General features: G+C 36.9%; 1 protein-coding gene across 2 annotated transcripts; it reads left to right on the top strand.

Moving 5' to 3' along the window:
- Positions 1-2523: 2523 nt before the first annotated feature.
- On the top strand, positions 2524-11629 carry vcpip1 (valosin containing protein (p97)/p47 complex interacting protein 1). Of its 2 annotated transcripts, none has more exons than XM_041247477.1 (4): positions 2524-5221; positions 5265-5372; positions 9259-9345; positions 10445-11629. In XM_041247477.1, exons 1-4 carry the CDS (start codon positions 2689-2691, stop codon positions 11305-11307), a joined length of 3591 nt encoding a protein of 1196 aa, XP_041103411.1. In that variant the 5' UTR covers positions 2524-2688; the 3' UTR covers positions 11308-11629. The 2 variants fall into 2 exon arrangements, with proteins under 2 accessions (XP_041103411.1, XP_041103412.1); XM_041247478.1 differs by having other exon boundaries at positions 2524-5244; positions 5279-5372.
- The last annotated feature ends 4455 nt before the right edge of the window (positions 11630-16084 follow it).

Below are 16084 nucleotides of genomic sequence, written 5' to 3'. Positions count from 1 at the left end.
GTTTTAAAGTCACGGGACTTCAGTAGATACAATGGGGTCTCCAGTAACTCCAGTAGCACGCCTACCTCTAGCGGTACATCATGGTAATACCCAACCAAATCCAGGCTGTCAAATTAATGTTTTTATATTTATTTTGAGAACTACTTTCCTCTCTTTTTCTCATAATACAATCTGTTTAATTTTCTGATCAAGCCAAAAAATAAATAAATAAATAAATAAATACCATACAGAAAACAACCTAGAGCATATGAATATATCAATACAAAGGCCAGGTTAAGGTACAAAAAAAGGTTACACTGTATGAAGATAAAGCAATGTAAAAAATATCATGTTTCCTTAGATAAATGTACACCTAAACCTGAAGACGAGATGTGGCAGTACCCCTGTCCCTGTGGATATTTGTGGGCTATTTTTTCTGTTTTATTTGTATTATATGATTTATATGTATATATGACGACTTTTTTTGTTTTATTTGTATTATATGATTTATATGTATATATGACGACGAAAGACGATGGGTGTGGTGTGGTTTCGTTTCGTTTCGTCCCGTCCCACAGTTGCCTGTGTTTTGGTTTAATTTCCCTGCTCTGACGTAGAGTTGCTTGGATAGTGGTCTTCCAAACTTACTGTGACTTATCTGTGAGGCTGGCACAGAACAATGTGGAAAACAATGGTGAGCACACAAAACAAAGTGTCTGTGAAGTCTCAGCTTATGCATTCAACATAGTATCACTTGTTAATGTAAACACTCGTGGGTTTGGGTTTTTTGTATCATGGTGTTCCCATGGCTTGCTGTGTGCCAGTACCAAGGTTCAGTCCTCTATAATGGCTGTTTAATAAGTCACAGCATTAATAGGTACAACCCAAGTAATATTTGCCAGCCCTGCATATATCAATCTCTAATAGTATTCAGTGTGTCATGAAAATCCATCTTTGTTTTACTGCTCCCTCAAGAAATAAAAACATGTAGTAAGTCAGCACAGTGAGTTTAGAATGCGCTGAAGCATATAAAAATACAATCCCCATCTCTGCAATGGATGTAGCAATGCCCTAGATATTACACAACAGTTTGGCCCTGTGTATAGCGTCCCAGTAGTTGTCACTTCTCAAGTGTACAGTTTAGACCCGTTTATCTCAACCAAAATAACACTATGTAACACAATTTTTGTTCCTGGGTAGAAAGTGTTATTTCCTAATTGCTTATGCCTCAAAAGTATAGAAAATGGCTATTATTCCCCACAAACTAAATTTACAGTATAATCGTAAATCTCGAAAAACTACTCACTTCTAAATCTTTTGTAGTCATTTTTGTATTACTTTAGTATAAATACATGTTAATTTGGATTCATATGTTGTTTTTTTCTGACTTTATGTGAACGAAAAGACACAAAAGCGCCCGTTTTCTCATTGGTAATAGTGATATTTTGAAATTTACCTGTCCTGGTCACAAAAGCCAAGTTTGTAGGGAATAATAGCTATTTTCTATACTTTTGAGGCATAAGCAATTAGGAAATAACACTTACTACCCAGGAACTAAATAAATAAATAAATAAATTGTTACCCGGTGTAGTTAAGCCACAGTACTGTGACTTTTGGGTTATCCTGACCGGTTAAGTGTAGACTACACCATGTAGTTGTATATTCCTTCTCCAAGCTTAAGGCCACATCAATGTAGAAGGTGGCATTATCAAAGTTGCAGTTAACTTTAAAAGATACACTTGACCAAACTGGTAAAAACTGAAGTGTCTCATCGTTTTTAGCTTGATCAAGAACACTAATGAAACAATTTCGAACACTGGCACCTTTCAAACTGAATCGCAGGAGGAAGTGCTCAACCGCAGTAGAAAATGAAGACCGGCTGGTTTCCGTCCTTGGAACCTGGTCTATTTACACTGGAAAAATACTTGAGGTTCCATCAAAGCACAGTCATTGTCGGATAATTATTCCAAACTTCGCTACAGTCTATTATGCAGCAGCATTATGTCAAATTGGCAAAATTTCAATTGCTTTTCTGCGACTGGGTCTGCATATCCAAATATCCAAATTATTAGTTGGAAGCTAAACGATTATTATTATTATTATTATTATTATTATTATTATTATTATTATTATTATTATTATTATTATTATTATTATTATTTTGTATAAACAAACCGAAAACTTTTTTATTCAGCTGCGGATCACATTTTCTATATGCTCCGGGCCATTCATGCAACAAAATAGGTAAACAACCCCCAATTACTTTTTAAGACTTGTGGTAGTTGTGGTAATTTAAGTTCGTTTTATTTTTTATTTTTTTTGGTATAATAAATACAAGTTCTTTGACAGAAGAAACTACGATTCCCGACTGCCTTCACGCGTGGGTGGTCTTTGAATTTGTGTCGTACACTGGATTATGGGATATGTAGTTCTGGAATACATGTATATCATCTTCGCAAGCACCGAGAGAAGCGCCTTGTTTTTTTTTTCTTTAAACTACAATCCCCATATTTCCAAGGAAGGTGGACGGTCCGTTACGTTCCTAAACACGCAATGAAGAAGTCGATGGGAAAAAAAGAACAGTTTCCGTGTTTTGGGGTCCTGTTACAGTGAGAATTGCGTAAGGTAAAACACAATTGATAAATCACCAGTCAGCCGTTTAGAATGAATTTTTAAACACAGCGCGTAACAATTGTTTATTTGAAAAAAATGTCTCTACAGCAGGGTTCAAAGAAAAAGGACAAGCATATTTTGTCTGGTACCTGCCCAGATCCAAAGTGCCAGGCGAGGTTATTTTTCCCTGCTTATGGCTCTGTTAGTATTGAATGTACCGAGTGCGGACAGCGCCATGAACAGAAGAACCTCCAAAATGTGGAAGAAGTCACCGATCCGGACGTGGTGCTTCACAATCTACTCAGAAATGCTCTACTTGGGGTGACGGGTGCCCCCAAAAAGGGGACCGAGTTGGTGAAAGTGATGGGACTGTCCAACTACCACTGTAAGCTGCTCTCTCCAATTCTCACCAGGTATGGCATGGATAAACAAACGGGTAAAGCCAAGCTATTGAGGGAAATGAACCAGGGAGAAATGTTTGACTGTTCTCTTTTGGGGGATAGGGCATTTCTAATTGAACAGGAGCATGTGAGTACTGTTGGCTACGGCAAAGATCGTTCAGGGAGCCTAATTTACTTGCAGGACACTCTGGAGGAGATGAAGAAAGCCAATGGGAATCAAGAGTGCCTGATCCCTGTGCATGTTGATGGAGATGGCCACTGCTTGGTCCATGCTGTGTCCAGGGCACTGGTGGGTAGAGAGCTCTTCTGGCATGCTTTACGGGAGAACTTGAAACAGAATTTCAAGGAAAACTTAGATCGCTATAATGCACTTTTTCAAGACTTTATTGATGCAGCTGAATGGGAGGACATCATCAATGAGTGTGACCCCTTGTTTGTCCCTCCTGAGGGGGTACCACTGGGACTGCGGAATATTCATATTTTTGGACTGGCAAATGTGCTACACCGCCCTATCATTCTGTTGGATTCTCTGAGTGGAATGAGGAGCTCTGGTGATTATTCTGCTACTTTTCTGCCTGGACTGGTGCCTGAAGAAAAGTGCATGGGAAAGGACGGGCAGTTTAACAAGCCAATCTGTATCGCCTGGAGCAGCTCAGGTCGTAACCATTACATTCCTCTTGTTGGAATTAAAAATGCTTCTTTACCTAAACTGCCTGCAAGGCTGCTCCCCAAAGCCTGGGGAGTCCCACAAGAACTTATTAAGAAGTACATACAATTAGAAGCAGATGGGAGTTGTATAATTGGAGGGGACAGAAGCCTGCAGGATAAATATTTGATGAGACTGGTTCATTCAATGGAAGAGGTCTTCATGGACAAGCATGCCATCCACCCTTCACTGGTGGCAGACGTACATCAGTATGTGTACAGGAGGACTGGTGTAATAGGAGTCCAGCCTGAAGAAGTTACTGAGGCTGCCAGGAAAGCAGTGATGGAAAACCGCCTTCACCGGTGCTTGATCTGTAATGCACTTTCAGAGCTCCATGTGCCTCCAGAGTGGCTAGCCCCAGGTGGAAAGCTATATAACCTAGCCAAAACCACACATGAGCACCTCAGGGCTGACAAAAACTACAGCTTTCCTCTGAACAACCTGGTGTGCTCTTATGACCCTGTAAAGGATGTCCTTGTGCCTGATTACAAGTCAAGCCATTTGAATTCCTGCAATTATTGCCATGGCACCTCTGTGCGACACATCCGGGGGGATGGCTCTGTTGTTTACTTGGATGGAGACAGAACTAATACTAGGTCCCATGGAGGCAAGTGCGGTTGCGGGTTCAAGCATTTCTGGGATGGGAAGGAATATGATAATCTGCCTGAGGCCTTTCCTATCACCTTGGAGTGGAGCGGACGAATAGTAAGGGAAACTGTGTACTGGTTCCAATACGAAATTGAGCCATCATTGAACAGCAATGTTTATGATGTTGCAATGAAGCTAGTCACCAAACATTTCCCTGGGGAGTTTGGGAGCGAGATCCTAGTCCAGAAGGTGGTGAACACCATTTTAAATCACACAGCCAAAAAGAACCCAGATGAATACACCCCTGTTTCCATTGATGGGGCACATGCTCAGAGGCTTGGGGATGTGCAGGAGGGGCAAGTAGATGTGGATGTGCAGCCACCAACAAAAATAATCTTAACTGGGCAAAAAGCAAAGACGCTGCACAAGGAGGAGCTTAACATGAGCAAGGCAGAGCGCAGCATACAGCAGAGCATCACAGAGCATGCTTCTGTAATGCAGAAAAAAAGAACTGACAAATTGAAACAAGTGCAAAAGGGACAAGCTAGGTCAACCTCCCCTGGACCAGCCCGAGATGGACTCTCCTCTGCTCCAGTCACACCCACCAAAGCCCCCCACTCCCCCAAATCCAGCAAGGAAAAGAAGATCCGTGTAACCACCACTGATGGGCGGCAGGCCATGCTGACGCTCCAGACAGGGACCACCTTTTCCGAGCTGCAGAATAGCATTGCCAAAGAATTTAGTGTCCCTCCAGCCCTGCAGTGCATCCGCTATGGTTTCCCTCCCAAGGAGCTCTCCCCGCCAAAAGAGGGGGCAGAGAATGAACCTGTGCCGCTGCAGCATGGTGACAGGGTGACTGTGGAGACCCTAAAGGGCCCCAGAGGAGGAGGAGGAGGAGGAGGAGGAGGCAGCAGCAGCCCACACAGCTTCCACATCCACATCCACATCCACATCCATGTCTACATCTTTACTCCATTCCGTCAGGAGAGAGGAGCCAGCAAGTTCCAGCAGAATTACTTCCAGAGAACTCCAGGACCACGTTGATCTGGAGATGTCTTCACTCTGCCTTCTGGCAACCTTAATGGGTAAGTTATTATTGTTGCTGCTGTTGTTATTATTCATACTATTATATTATTACTGTCTTTTAAAAGGAAGAGCTTACTGTACATGTGTTTGTGTTACGTATTTTTGTAACGAGCAGTAATCAAATCAGTGCACATATTTATGATATACCAGAAAATCCATCAATGCCTGCATAATACAGTAGGAGTCAAACTGCCAGATATTAAGTGAAATTCAAATATGTGTCCTGGTTTATTCCACCAGGTCAATTTTTTAGTAGACCAAAAAAACTTTAACATGTTTCTCAATGCTCAAGTCTACTGATAAGGAAATTCTGTCTGGGTGATTTTACACCATTTTATTTTTGTCCAGCGTGGTGCAAGTTAAAATGAGCTTGAAATCAGTAATTTCATTAGAGCCTGTGGGTGTCAGATTCATTATAGTGCTTAAAGCTAAATAATGAATCATGTGGCTATATTTTGGATTTGCCAAAGATCTTCATACTGAAATAGCAATCTGCATTTTAATGGCTTCCAGAGTCATGACATGACAGTATTAGAAAGTATTCATCTAATTTCCAAATGCATATTGGTTCAGATATTTTATACTTTATTATATAAAATCGTGCCAAGATATAGGCTAGTCCAAATTGCTCAGACCATCTGTTATTTGTATCTAGATCAATTTACAGTAAGCATCAGCATGTACTGTTATTTGCTGTGAATGTTCCAGAGTGAAAAGGAGGATTACATCAAGTGAATTACCAAAGGTTTCATTCAAGCCTAAGCCTGAATTTGGTAACAGTAGGTCCTGTTTAGCATTAGGCATTACTGTTTTAAAATACAATGTTGAGTTAGACAACCTGAGCAAACCAAAAAAAAAAAAATCTCTGTGAAATAGTTGTAATTGTAACAGATTACTTTTAACAAGTAACTTACCCAATGCTGCATATTTATTATCACCATTTTCCTTAGGCGATCAACAGCATCTTACAAGCGCACTGTTTTCATACATTTTCTTTTGAGAGTGTTTATAGTGGCTACTGACAGAATGGTGGAAAAGTGGCTATTAAAGACAATTTAAAAAAAAATGCCTTTTGACATTAAACATTGTTTTTCTAGTGCCAAGGTATTAACAATAGCATCTCAAAAAACAAATACAATTGGAAATGCATAGATGATGACATGCCAGGTCTTGTAGTTTAGGATGCTGAGAGAAGAGCCTTTTTACAGAGCTACGGTGTAATGCTTACCAGCTTGAAGTTTACAGGACCCTATCCAGTGGTCTCAATATACTCAAGTAAAATACAGAGAGATACTGGTAGTCATTTTGGTTTATAAAAATATATACTGAGCGTTTATATGAATTTTTTTACAGAGTTTTCAAAAATATTCACAGTCGATTACAGTGTGGATTCAGTTAGCAAAACCAACATTTAAATGAGTTTGAACTATATTTTGTTTACTTCATTTTCTGCACTGCTTCCACTTTTATATGTTTTGGTTTTTTTAAAAAAAAAAGAAAAACATAAGTTTTTAAAACCTAAAAAAGGATAATTGGGAATTAAAAAAAACAAAAAAAACACACATTTTAATAAAGTGTATTAAATAAAAACTCAGTTGAAAAGAAGCACTAGAACTAAGTTCCTTTTTTTGTTTGTTCTGAGATTTAACTATTCAGAAGTACTTTATTCATCCGATAATAGGAGCTAGGTTAAGACACTGTTAAAATTCTAAGGGACTCGCAGAGTGCACTGCCAATTCCCAGTCTGTCCAAAAAATCCACAGTGATGAAAATGGAAAACGCTATAAACAATAAAGGAAATAACTTAGATTTGGATAGTATTGTGGATGCTTTGGCTGTATTGTAATTATCAATAATTACACTTGAGTATTTTAGAAAACCTCATACTTTACATTAGATGGGCTCAATGCTGGGGTACAATAGAAACCCAGGAAACAATTGCCAAACTCTTTGTATTGGAGTGGACTGTCTTTGGGTGATAGGCTGCATTACTGTAGTACATGTTAAGTGTCTAAAATAGAACGTTTAAAAGAATATATTATATTAACTGGAATGTCAGAAGTATATTAAAGCTCAAATAGAAAAGATTATTTTAACATTTAACATTTTGTGTATCAGGAATAGTGACATGATTAATGTAATTAAATATTTCAAGTGGATGTTAAACGAGGATAGAGGACCCAGGCTTAGACATTATTAAAGTCCAGCTAAGACAATGAAACCCTTTTCTGTGATTCCTCAGCAAGTGTGTACAAGTTTATAATCAACCTAGAGAGGCCAGTACGATAAAGGCTGTGTAAGTGGTTTCTGATGGGTAATGCACTGCAAGCTGCAGATGTAGTCCATGTTTTAGTGTGAGCTCAGTATTTTGGCCCCTTGCTGAATTTCTTGTCATAAATACGGTACATGTTTTTACACTTTGTACAGTTGTTTTATTTTAAAGTCTTCGATGGAACTGCTGCAGACCTATTATGTATCAGACTTGCAGAAAACCTTTTAGGAAAATAAATAGTGTTGAAGAACAATAAACAAAACTGTAAAATATCTGATTGAGCGATGGGGACTAAAATAGGACTTGGTGTGATGGCTACTATAGGTTTAGTAATTGACTACAGTATAAGAGATGCAGTGCATTAAAGAAAGGGAGTACCCAGAGGAAACACAACTACAAATATCTTTAAGGGCAGGAATAAACCAGCAGTGTACTGTAATAAAATTATTTTGTTTTTCTCAGAAATGTTGCTATTGCGCTTGCTTCAAAATAGGATCAATTCAGTTCGACAAATGTATATCCTCCACTGATACAATAATTGAAACATTACAATAAACCCGTACCCGTACTACCTTTGAATTTGGTTGGTAGGCATAACAGAAACATAAAACATTAAAATGGTTAATAATTTGAAATGTACAAGAGAGTTAAAGAACAGCTTGTTTCTTTTTCTGAACTGTTAGATTGTATAAAGCCTATTTCTGGACTTTTCACACTCTACTTGATTGAATTGCCAAAGAAAAGCTGCAGGAGAAACGGTGTGTATATTCTGACACAATGGGATGGAAATAAGACTTCAAATTATTACAGTTTCACCCATTCCAGGTTTTACTACAAGCTTTATTAGCCACACAGTATATTAACAAGCTCAGGTGTGTATTATTAAACTCCTAGTAAAACCAGGATTGGATCAAGTTGCTATGCAATGGAAGTCTTATTTCCATCCCAGCACTAGGATTACATTTTCATTCTGGAGCTGCTGTCTTTATAGTGTAGTGTCTTTTAAACAAAGTACCAAATAACAAAACAAACATCAACTGTGATAAAGATAGTCGCTAGAATTGTATACAGTATTAGAACAAATGCACACAGTTACCACAGTTTTAGTTTTTTGGTACTGTTTAAAAGCTGCTACAAAAATAGCAGAGCCAATTAAAATGTAAACAACTTGTTTAAAATAGGTTTACATAGTAAGCAAAGCAAAAATGTGTGGTGGTGTGTTTTTTTTTTTTTTTTTTTTTTTTTTTTCAATTTTCAGTTGCCGAACAACTAAAAACTAAAGTGCTGGTGCTGGTTTTACAGTTTTCTGCACCAGTTCTGAAAGGCTAAGTATTCCTTTCTTGTGAACTGATGAATGAAACTTTAGGAACCAGATTTAAGTGTGTCCATGCAGGTAGTTTCTGGTACATTCTGTTATGCTGCTGTGCTTGATACGCTTCCCTCTTGCAGCTATGTATTGCAAATTACAATAATGGAGCCTCTTCAGACCCCCATACACTGCAGTATACGGTACAATACAACTGAACATTAACCACATAGATTAGTACTTTTTCATTCTGCCAGTCTATTTGCAAATTCCTATGTATTAATTTTCTGTATTTTGTGTTTTACAGGAGAAGATGTTTGGTCTTATGCAAAAAAGCTGCCTCACTTGTTTCAGCATGGTGGAGTGTTTCACAACATTATGAAGAAAGACATGGGTACTCTTAATTTAAATTACTTCTGATTCTTTCTTTGCTTGACACATAAATGTTTCTTTAACCTACAGCCCAGGAAATGGTTTTGTGTTACACCCTGCAAAGTCTAAACCTCCCAATCTCAAGTCTGTCATTTATTGCTTTGTAACAGTAACACTAGTTTTCCTATTATAAAAGGATCAGACACTGGATTCTGTGGGCCATGTGATGCTTGGAGGGCTGCCCTGTACAATGAAAAGGTTGAGAACCATTGTACTGTATACAGCACAGTCTTAAAAATTGGCCTAGTTTGAAAAGCTTTTGTTGTAATTATTGCAAAAATATCAACTGCTATCTTGCATTTTCTTTCAGCTATCCTGAGTTTATTGATCACATTTACTTAAAATAATTTGAACACTTTCTATTCTAAAGAGTGATGTTTGTTCAAAACATGCTCAAATATTAATATGTGGCCTCAATGCAGATAGCAGACCATAACAGTGTTGTGGCCTTTTTTTTCTGGTTCAGTTTTTTTAGATTCTCTGTAAGGGGAAAGCTGAGTCAGCTGAAAGGCAAATTACAAATGGCCTTTTGTGTTTTTCAATTTACTGCTTTATTTTAGCATTCATTAAGATGCATGATAGCAGTGCAGAAAGCACAGGAGAACTGAATTATGTTAAGGTCAGGTATAGCAAAAGCATTGTAGCTACATTACCATTCTCAAAGGGCACCCACTTAGTCGTACTCTTCCTATGTTTCTCTTTTTAGCTTAACATCTTAATTGTGTTCAACAATTGTGATCATTTTAGAGTGAGATAATTAAGGTTATGTAGTTTTTATTTTGAAATAAATGTTTTTTTAAGAATTATTTCAAATTGGGCATTTAAATTGAATTAGTTTTGTTAGCAAGTATATATTTTTGGTTCCTGTTCTTGAACACAGTAACTTACATACATGTCTCTTAAGAAACACAGTAAATCTTTCTAAATCTATAGGATGGGAAATAACTAAGAGTGGATTCAGCACTAGGATAGGTTTTAGTTACCAATACTTCAGCCTCAAAGAGAATCAGTATGATTATTTCCATAATAACTAACATAACATACTGTCTTCTATTCTGCAGGTCTTGTGGATGGTAAGCATTGCACTTTACCCCACATTCCTGGTAAGACCTTTGTATTTAATGCAGCGGAAGACCAGTTAGAATTATGTGTGGATGCTGCAGGACATTTTCCAGTAGGTCCTGATGTTGAAGACCTGGTGAACGAGGCCTTAAATCAGCTCCAATCAGAGGTTGTCTCAAGAAGCAGAGAGGGTAGTCCCTCGCATGGTGTGCTTAAACTTGGGAGTGGAGGCGTGGTGAGGAAGAAATCTGAGCAGCCACACAGTGTGATGGCTTTCCAGGGAAAAGGCCATTCCTTAGGAACTGCATCCGGCAGCTCTCCTCCAGACCAGAAGTCGAGAGAAAAGCAAATCTCTAGAAAGCACAGCAGCGGGGTAGATTTGAGCGCTAGTGTTTCTAAGCAAGGGGCTTCCCTGACTGAAATTTCTGATGACGCCAAAGAGCTTATCCGTATGGCTCCGGGGTTTGTGACTCTGAAAGATGGAAGGAACCTGGACCCAAACGTGATTGAGGCCCAACGGAAAAAGCTGCAAGAAATGGTTTCTTCCATTCAGGCCTCAATGGAAAAACATTTGCGGGATCAAAACATAGGGGATTCCCTACTTGCTGACCCTGCTCCAAGGAAAGCAGATGCTGGAAACTCAGCAAGTAGGACAGAAAATGCCACAGTGAGTGTGACAGAGTCTGTTCCAGAGACCAGTGGTCCAGGCCTTTCAGGCATAGCAGATCTTGTGGAAATGACACCCCCCTCTACTTCTGCGAGTAGAGCTCAGGAGAGAAGTGTCGTCAGTGAGGAACTGGAAGACATGGATAGCCAGGACACAGAGCTGACAAGTGCTACTGAGCCAATGGATCACTCTTGATTAGAAAGGTGGTCTACAAACCTTTATGGTGCAGAAAGAGAAATCGGACAAAGAGAATGATACTTGCATAGGCTAGGCGGCATTAAGGAGGCTTGTTGTAGTAAGTTTATCAGGTTGTATTAAAATATAGGGATTCCTTATTTTATCTCTGTTTAGTGCATGACAGCAAGTATAAGATTGGCAGTGCATATGACAGCTTCTGACTTTCTGCTACCACAGGCTAATTCTAAAATTCCTGTAAATAGGACATACAGCTATGGCCAAAAGTTTTGCATCACCTAGAATTTTAGGATTGAGACAAAATTAAAAAAAAAAAAAAAAAACCCTTGCAAAAGTCTACCAGAAACCGTAATAGTAGTAAAGTATTTGTTAGATTTTGAAATGTCACATTTTTCAATCTGCCAGTTTCTCGCTACGCATATGTAAAACTGCAAAATGATATGTAATTCAATATGTTAACGTACCATTATTCAACAGGTTTCATTCGACATTATGAAGCTAAATTACTTAATTCTATAGGGTGATGCAAAACTGTTGGCCAGAGCTGAACACTGTGAAAAACCTATTCTATGGGTATGGTTCATAATCTGGAACTCGGGTGTCTGAGTCTTAATTCCTTAAAAAAAAAAAAAAAAAGTTGAGGGTACTAGGGCCACATACCAACATTGGTTATAGAATTCAACTAAAAGAGGAAATGCTTGTTAAATACTTTTGGGGGTTTTTAATCCTGGAGCCGACAAACATTCAGGTGTATAGAGATAACCTCTACTTCATTTAATACACATTTAAAATGACAGAAAAAAACACGTAGAATCTGCCTTTTTTTTTTTTTTTTTTAACCTTACTGTGAACAGCACAGAACTTAGCTTTTAAAGAAATCATTTTCTTTTAAACCATATACATGCATGGCTTGTATCTACTTATTAATAGTTGCTGTTTTGTGCTTAGTGTAAAGACCATTGAAGAAAACACATAACCGTGACAAAAGAACATAAATTGTTTTCTACACACTGCATTAGGGAATGACCTTAATGCAGATCAGTTTGCTGGTCAGAAATCTTACTGGGGAGAAAAGCAGACGGTAAACTGTAGAATGTCTTATAGCGCTATCTTGAAAAACTTATAACAAGATTAAGTTTGATTGTTTTACATAGACTTGTTTACATTTCAGTACCAGTGTTGTTCATTGAGAATTGAAGGAAACCCAGACCTACTTATTTGTAGATTACTGTGGATAGAATATTAATTTTGCCAACATCTTCACAAAGCAGTTTATGTTCAGTTTAAAAAAAAACAAAAAAAACTGTTGTTTCAAACAGGGTTAAACACATGATTAAACAATAATCTGTGATAAAACAAAATATTTCCCATTCCTGGTTTTACATGATAAGTTTGCAAGGTGTTTAAATTGTATCGAGGTTATACGCGATCATTGATTATGGTGTCTTATTACTTCAAGAAAATCAGGGAAGGAAATCGGCTGAAATATCACTGTTCCTCATGAAACATCACCACCAGGCACCGACTATAAACTCTATCAAAGTCAGATCATGCCATCTTGCCCATGGAGTTAGAAACTAACTTACAACAGGGAGATACAGCTTTCAAATATTAGTCTAGGTTTGTTTTACATAATAAATTAAATCTGACCTGTGATGAACAGTCTGAACAAAATAGTAGTCAATACATATTGCTCAAAAAAAAAAAAAAATCACTTATTAGTAAACTGTTATGTGCTGGCTGAGCAGAGCATGAACAGGTTAACTGACAAAATATATAGTTTTAATATTCATGATACATACATACATACTCACCCAATCCCATCAAAATGTAAAACAATTTTACAGTGAGCAATTAGTACTTTCTATTTGATTTCCACTGAAATATTGTAAAAAACACCTTTTAGTCATAAACCAGCTCACCACAATCTTCGAGCAAAATTACCACTTTGTTTTAAAAATATATTTTTAATTTGGTACCAAATACCTTAGATTTTGTGCTTTTGCTGCCATTTCACTGTCTGGCTTTAGCTCTGATTTGAATTCAATTCACAGTGCAAATTAACAGTACAACTAGTTATTCAAGGGGATTTTGTCATGCTTGTTATTTTTTTCCCCAAAATTCATTTTTCTCAAAACATGATGTGCACTTAAACACCGGAAAGTTTTACAGTATATGTTTTGTTGTTATTATTATTATTATTATTATTATTATTATTATTTTAGACAGTAGCTCGGGTTTACAAACAGGAAATTAAATTCTGGTGTAATGAAAGTTAAAATACTTCTCTGATAAAGAAACATGTTTTTTCTGAGATTTAAAATGGATGACAAGGTTTATAATTAAAAATAGTACTCTAACACCTCCTTCCTCTCAAAAGAGGAAGGCTATCCTGAAATGTACATTTATTTATATGTATTCTGGCAGAACATTTCATGACATTAAGATCATATGCTACGCGTTGTACTTTTAAATAATTCTTAGTGGATTCATTTTTCTTTTGCCGTCTTAAGATGTTGTCAGTTGGATATAAAGCACTAAATTGATGTACTACATGTGATGCACTTAGTACCGTGTTTCAAAATGTTATGTTCCTTTTACTGTAACTTAAAATTTACTTAAAGAACACATAAGGTAAAGCTGCCAAAAATCACATAAATGTAAAATGGGACCCTCTTAAAATCAGACTTGTTTGTTTTAAAACATGGTGCTTCTAAGTATAACGCATCTAAATCTTCAAGGATAGTATGAATATCATAATGGGCTCAATTAGCATGAAAATGCTGGTTAGCATTGAGCAGGCTTTACATCCTTTTACAGCATGCCTAATATAAGCCACTCCAGTAACTGTGCCATTTCCTTTACATATATAATGTAGAAACTCTTGTTACTGTGTATCTGCAGAGTGCAGTTGCAGTCCAATTTTAAACACTGTAGGAAAGTTGTGCATATGATCTTTACAACTTGGAATTCCCACTGAACATTTAGGGTGGTTGCTGAGCAATAATGGAAAAGCTGCAGATAATTAAAATTATTGATTCATTTCGTTCAGTTTAATTCGAAGTTTATTGTATAGTGGTTTTGTCCAAAAGGTATAGCGATTGAGAGCACTTTCTTTCTGAGAGAGAATGCTGTTAGATTATGTATACATAGACTATGATAGTGTGTATATATATAGTTCAGCTCTAGAATGTAGTATATTGTCAGTTCAAAGAAGAAAAAAAGATGCTAGTATACTTGCATAGTCTGGACAACACTGGTTATTTTCAACAAACTAAAAGTTGGTTTCGCTTTGTGACTGCTGTACTAATTATCTGTAATGTAAAACCAGTGTATTATAATAGTATATATTGTACTATACTTTGATTTGTACAGAAACTGAAGTTGGTGTGATTTTTTTCTTTCTTTGTTTGCTAATAAAATAATTGAAGTTACCAAGGCATTGCTGTCAGCATGTGTGATGAATTTTCAACTTTAGTGAAATAAAGTAAAATGCTTCGCACACAGGTTGCATTGTGTTTTATTACACTGCGTATTTGTTACTGAATATATTAATTATCATAAAGCATGTTGTGTATTGAAGAGCACTTATTAAAACATTAAAGGATGTGGGGAAAAAAGCCTTGCTTTCACATCTTGAAGCCTGCAGTGGTTTTATGTTTTTGGTTGTGTCACTCATTTTTATCTCAGTTTTACACCACGATGAGTCTTTTCACAAATAAAATGCATACTTACTGTGTTTATGAACATCTGATAAAATAATCTAGTGGCACACTTATATTGAAAGTCATTGTTGCAAGCTGACTTGTAAAGGTTGATTGCAACCTGTATTTAAATATAATCTTTTTTTTTTATTAATTTCCCAGACTTTGTTTTTCAGATAAGAAGAGACACATTTTTGTATTTTGCACCATAGCAACGTGCTTTTAGCTGACCCTGATTTATGCTTGATTTTACATTTTAAATGTGTATATCCATATCTGGTGATAGGCAATATATAAAAAAAAAAAATCTAGCAAGATTTAGCTTAAGCTAACACAGACGGAATCAAGTGGGGGGCTAGGTGGTACAGAAAAACAACTGCAATGTCTCAAGTTTACTCCACTCGACAAGCCCAACAAGGGGAATAAGTGAGTGTGATCCACTTGCTCAGACTAACATTGGTGACATTGATGATACCAACTGCAACATTGCAAAAGTTGATTAGCTGATGGGGTTGGTGGTTCCCTCGATCAGATCGGGTAAACTAATTCGCTGGATCTTCTGTTCAGTTAATTGGGATTTCCTAGTCTCAAAGTTATTTTTATTAAATTAATTTTATGAAACAGTTACATAACTTGTATATTTTAGAATCAGACCCAATTTCTTATGTGTAATAATACATTAAAACTAGTGTTTATAATATTTGTTTCACAACATATAGGTACAAAAATTAAATAGTAATGGATGTGTAACAAGGATGATTTTTGTTTTTTTGGGTGATTTTGTGGTGAACAAATTAAAAAAAGTCAATTAAAAAAAAAGTTTTCTCCATGTCTCAGCTAATTCTACATACGGTCAGTAAAAACGTGTTTATTCTTTCATGTTGTGTATAATATCAAATTGCCCACAAGGAGGCAGCACAAGCCCACTACATAACCATGCAACTTCAGCCCAGTAATAACGTAACTCATAACCTTTATGAATCATTGCTCTGTATGTTGAAAGCCTATAAATATTGTTTCTTCTACAGTACATGCATTATTTCAAATAATATGTATGGGAAGAATTGGTTTCC

Source organism: Polyodon spathula, chromosome 4, assembly GCF_017654505.1.
Source record: "Polyodon spathula isolate WHYD16114869_AA chromosome 4, ASM1765450v1, whole genome shotgun sequence".
Taxonomy (NCBI): domain Eukaryota; kingdom Metazoa; phylum Chordata; class Actinopteri; order Acipenseriformes; family Polyodontidae; genus Polyodon; species Polyodon spathula.
Note: the sequence above shows the minus strand (reverse complement) of the source record. Positions and strands in the feature narration are given on the sequence as shown.

Excerpts from the sequence above, each read along its gene's own strand:
- vcpip1 (XM_041247478.1), top strand. The coding sequence starts at position 2,689 with ATGTCTCTACAGCAGGGTTCAAAGAAAAAGGACAAGCATATTTTGTCT. Across the intron at positions 5,245-5,278 it reads ACATCCACATCCACATCCAT|GAGCCAGCAAGTTCCAGCAG; the intron begins GTCTACATCTTT and ends GTCAGGAGAGAG. Across the intron at positions 9,346-10,444 it reads CATTATGAAGAAAGACATGG|GTCTTGTGGATGGTAAGCAT; the intron begins GTACTCTTAATT and ends TCTATTCTGCAG.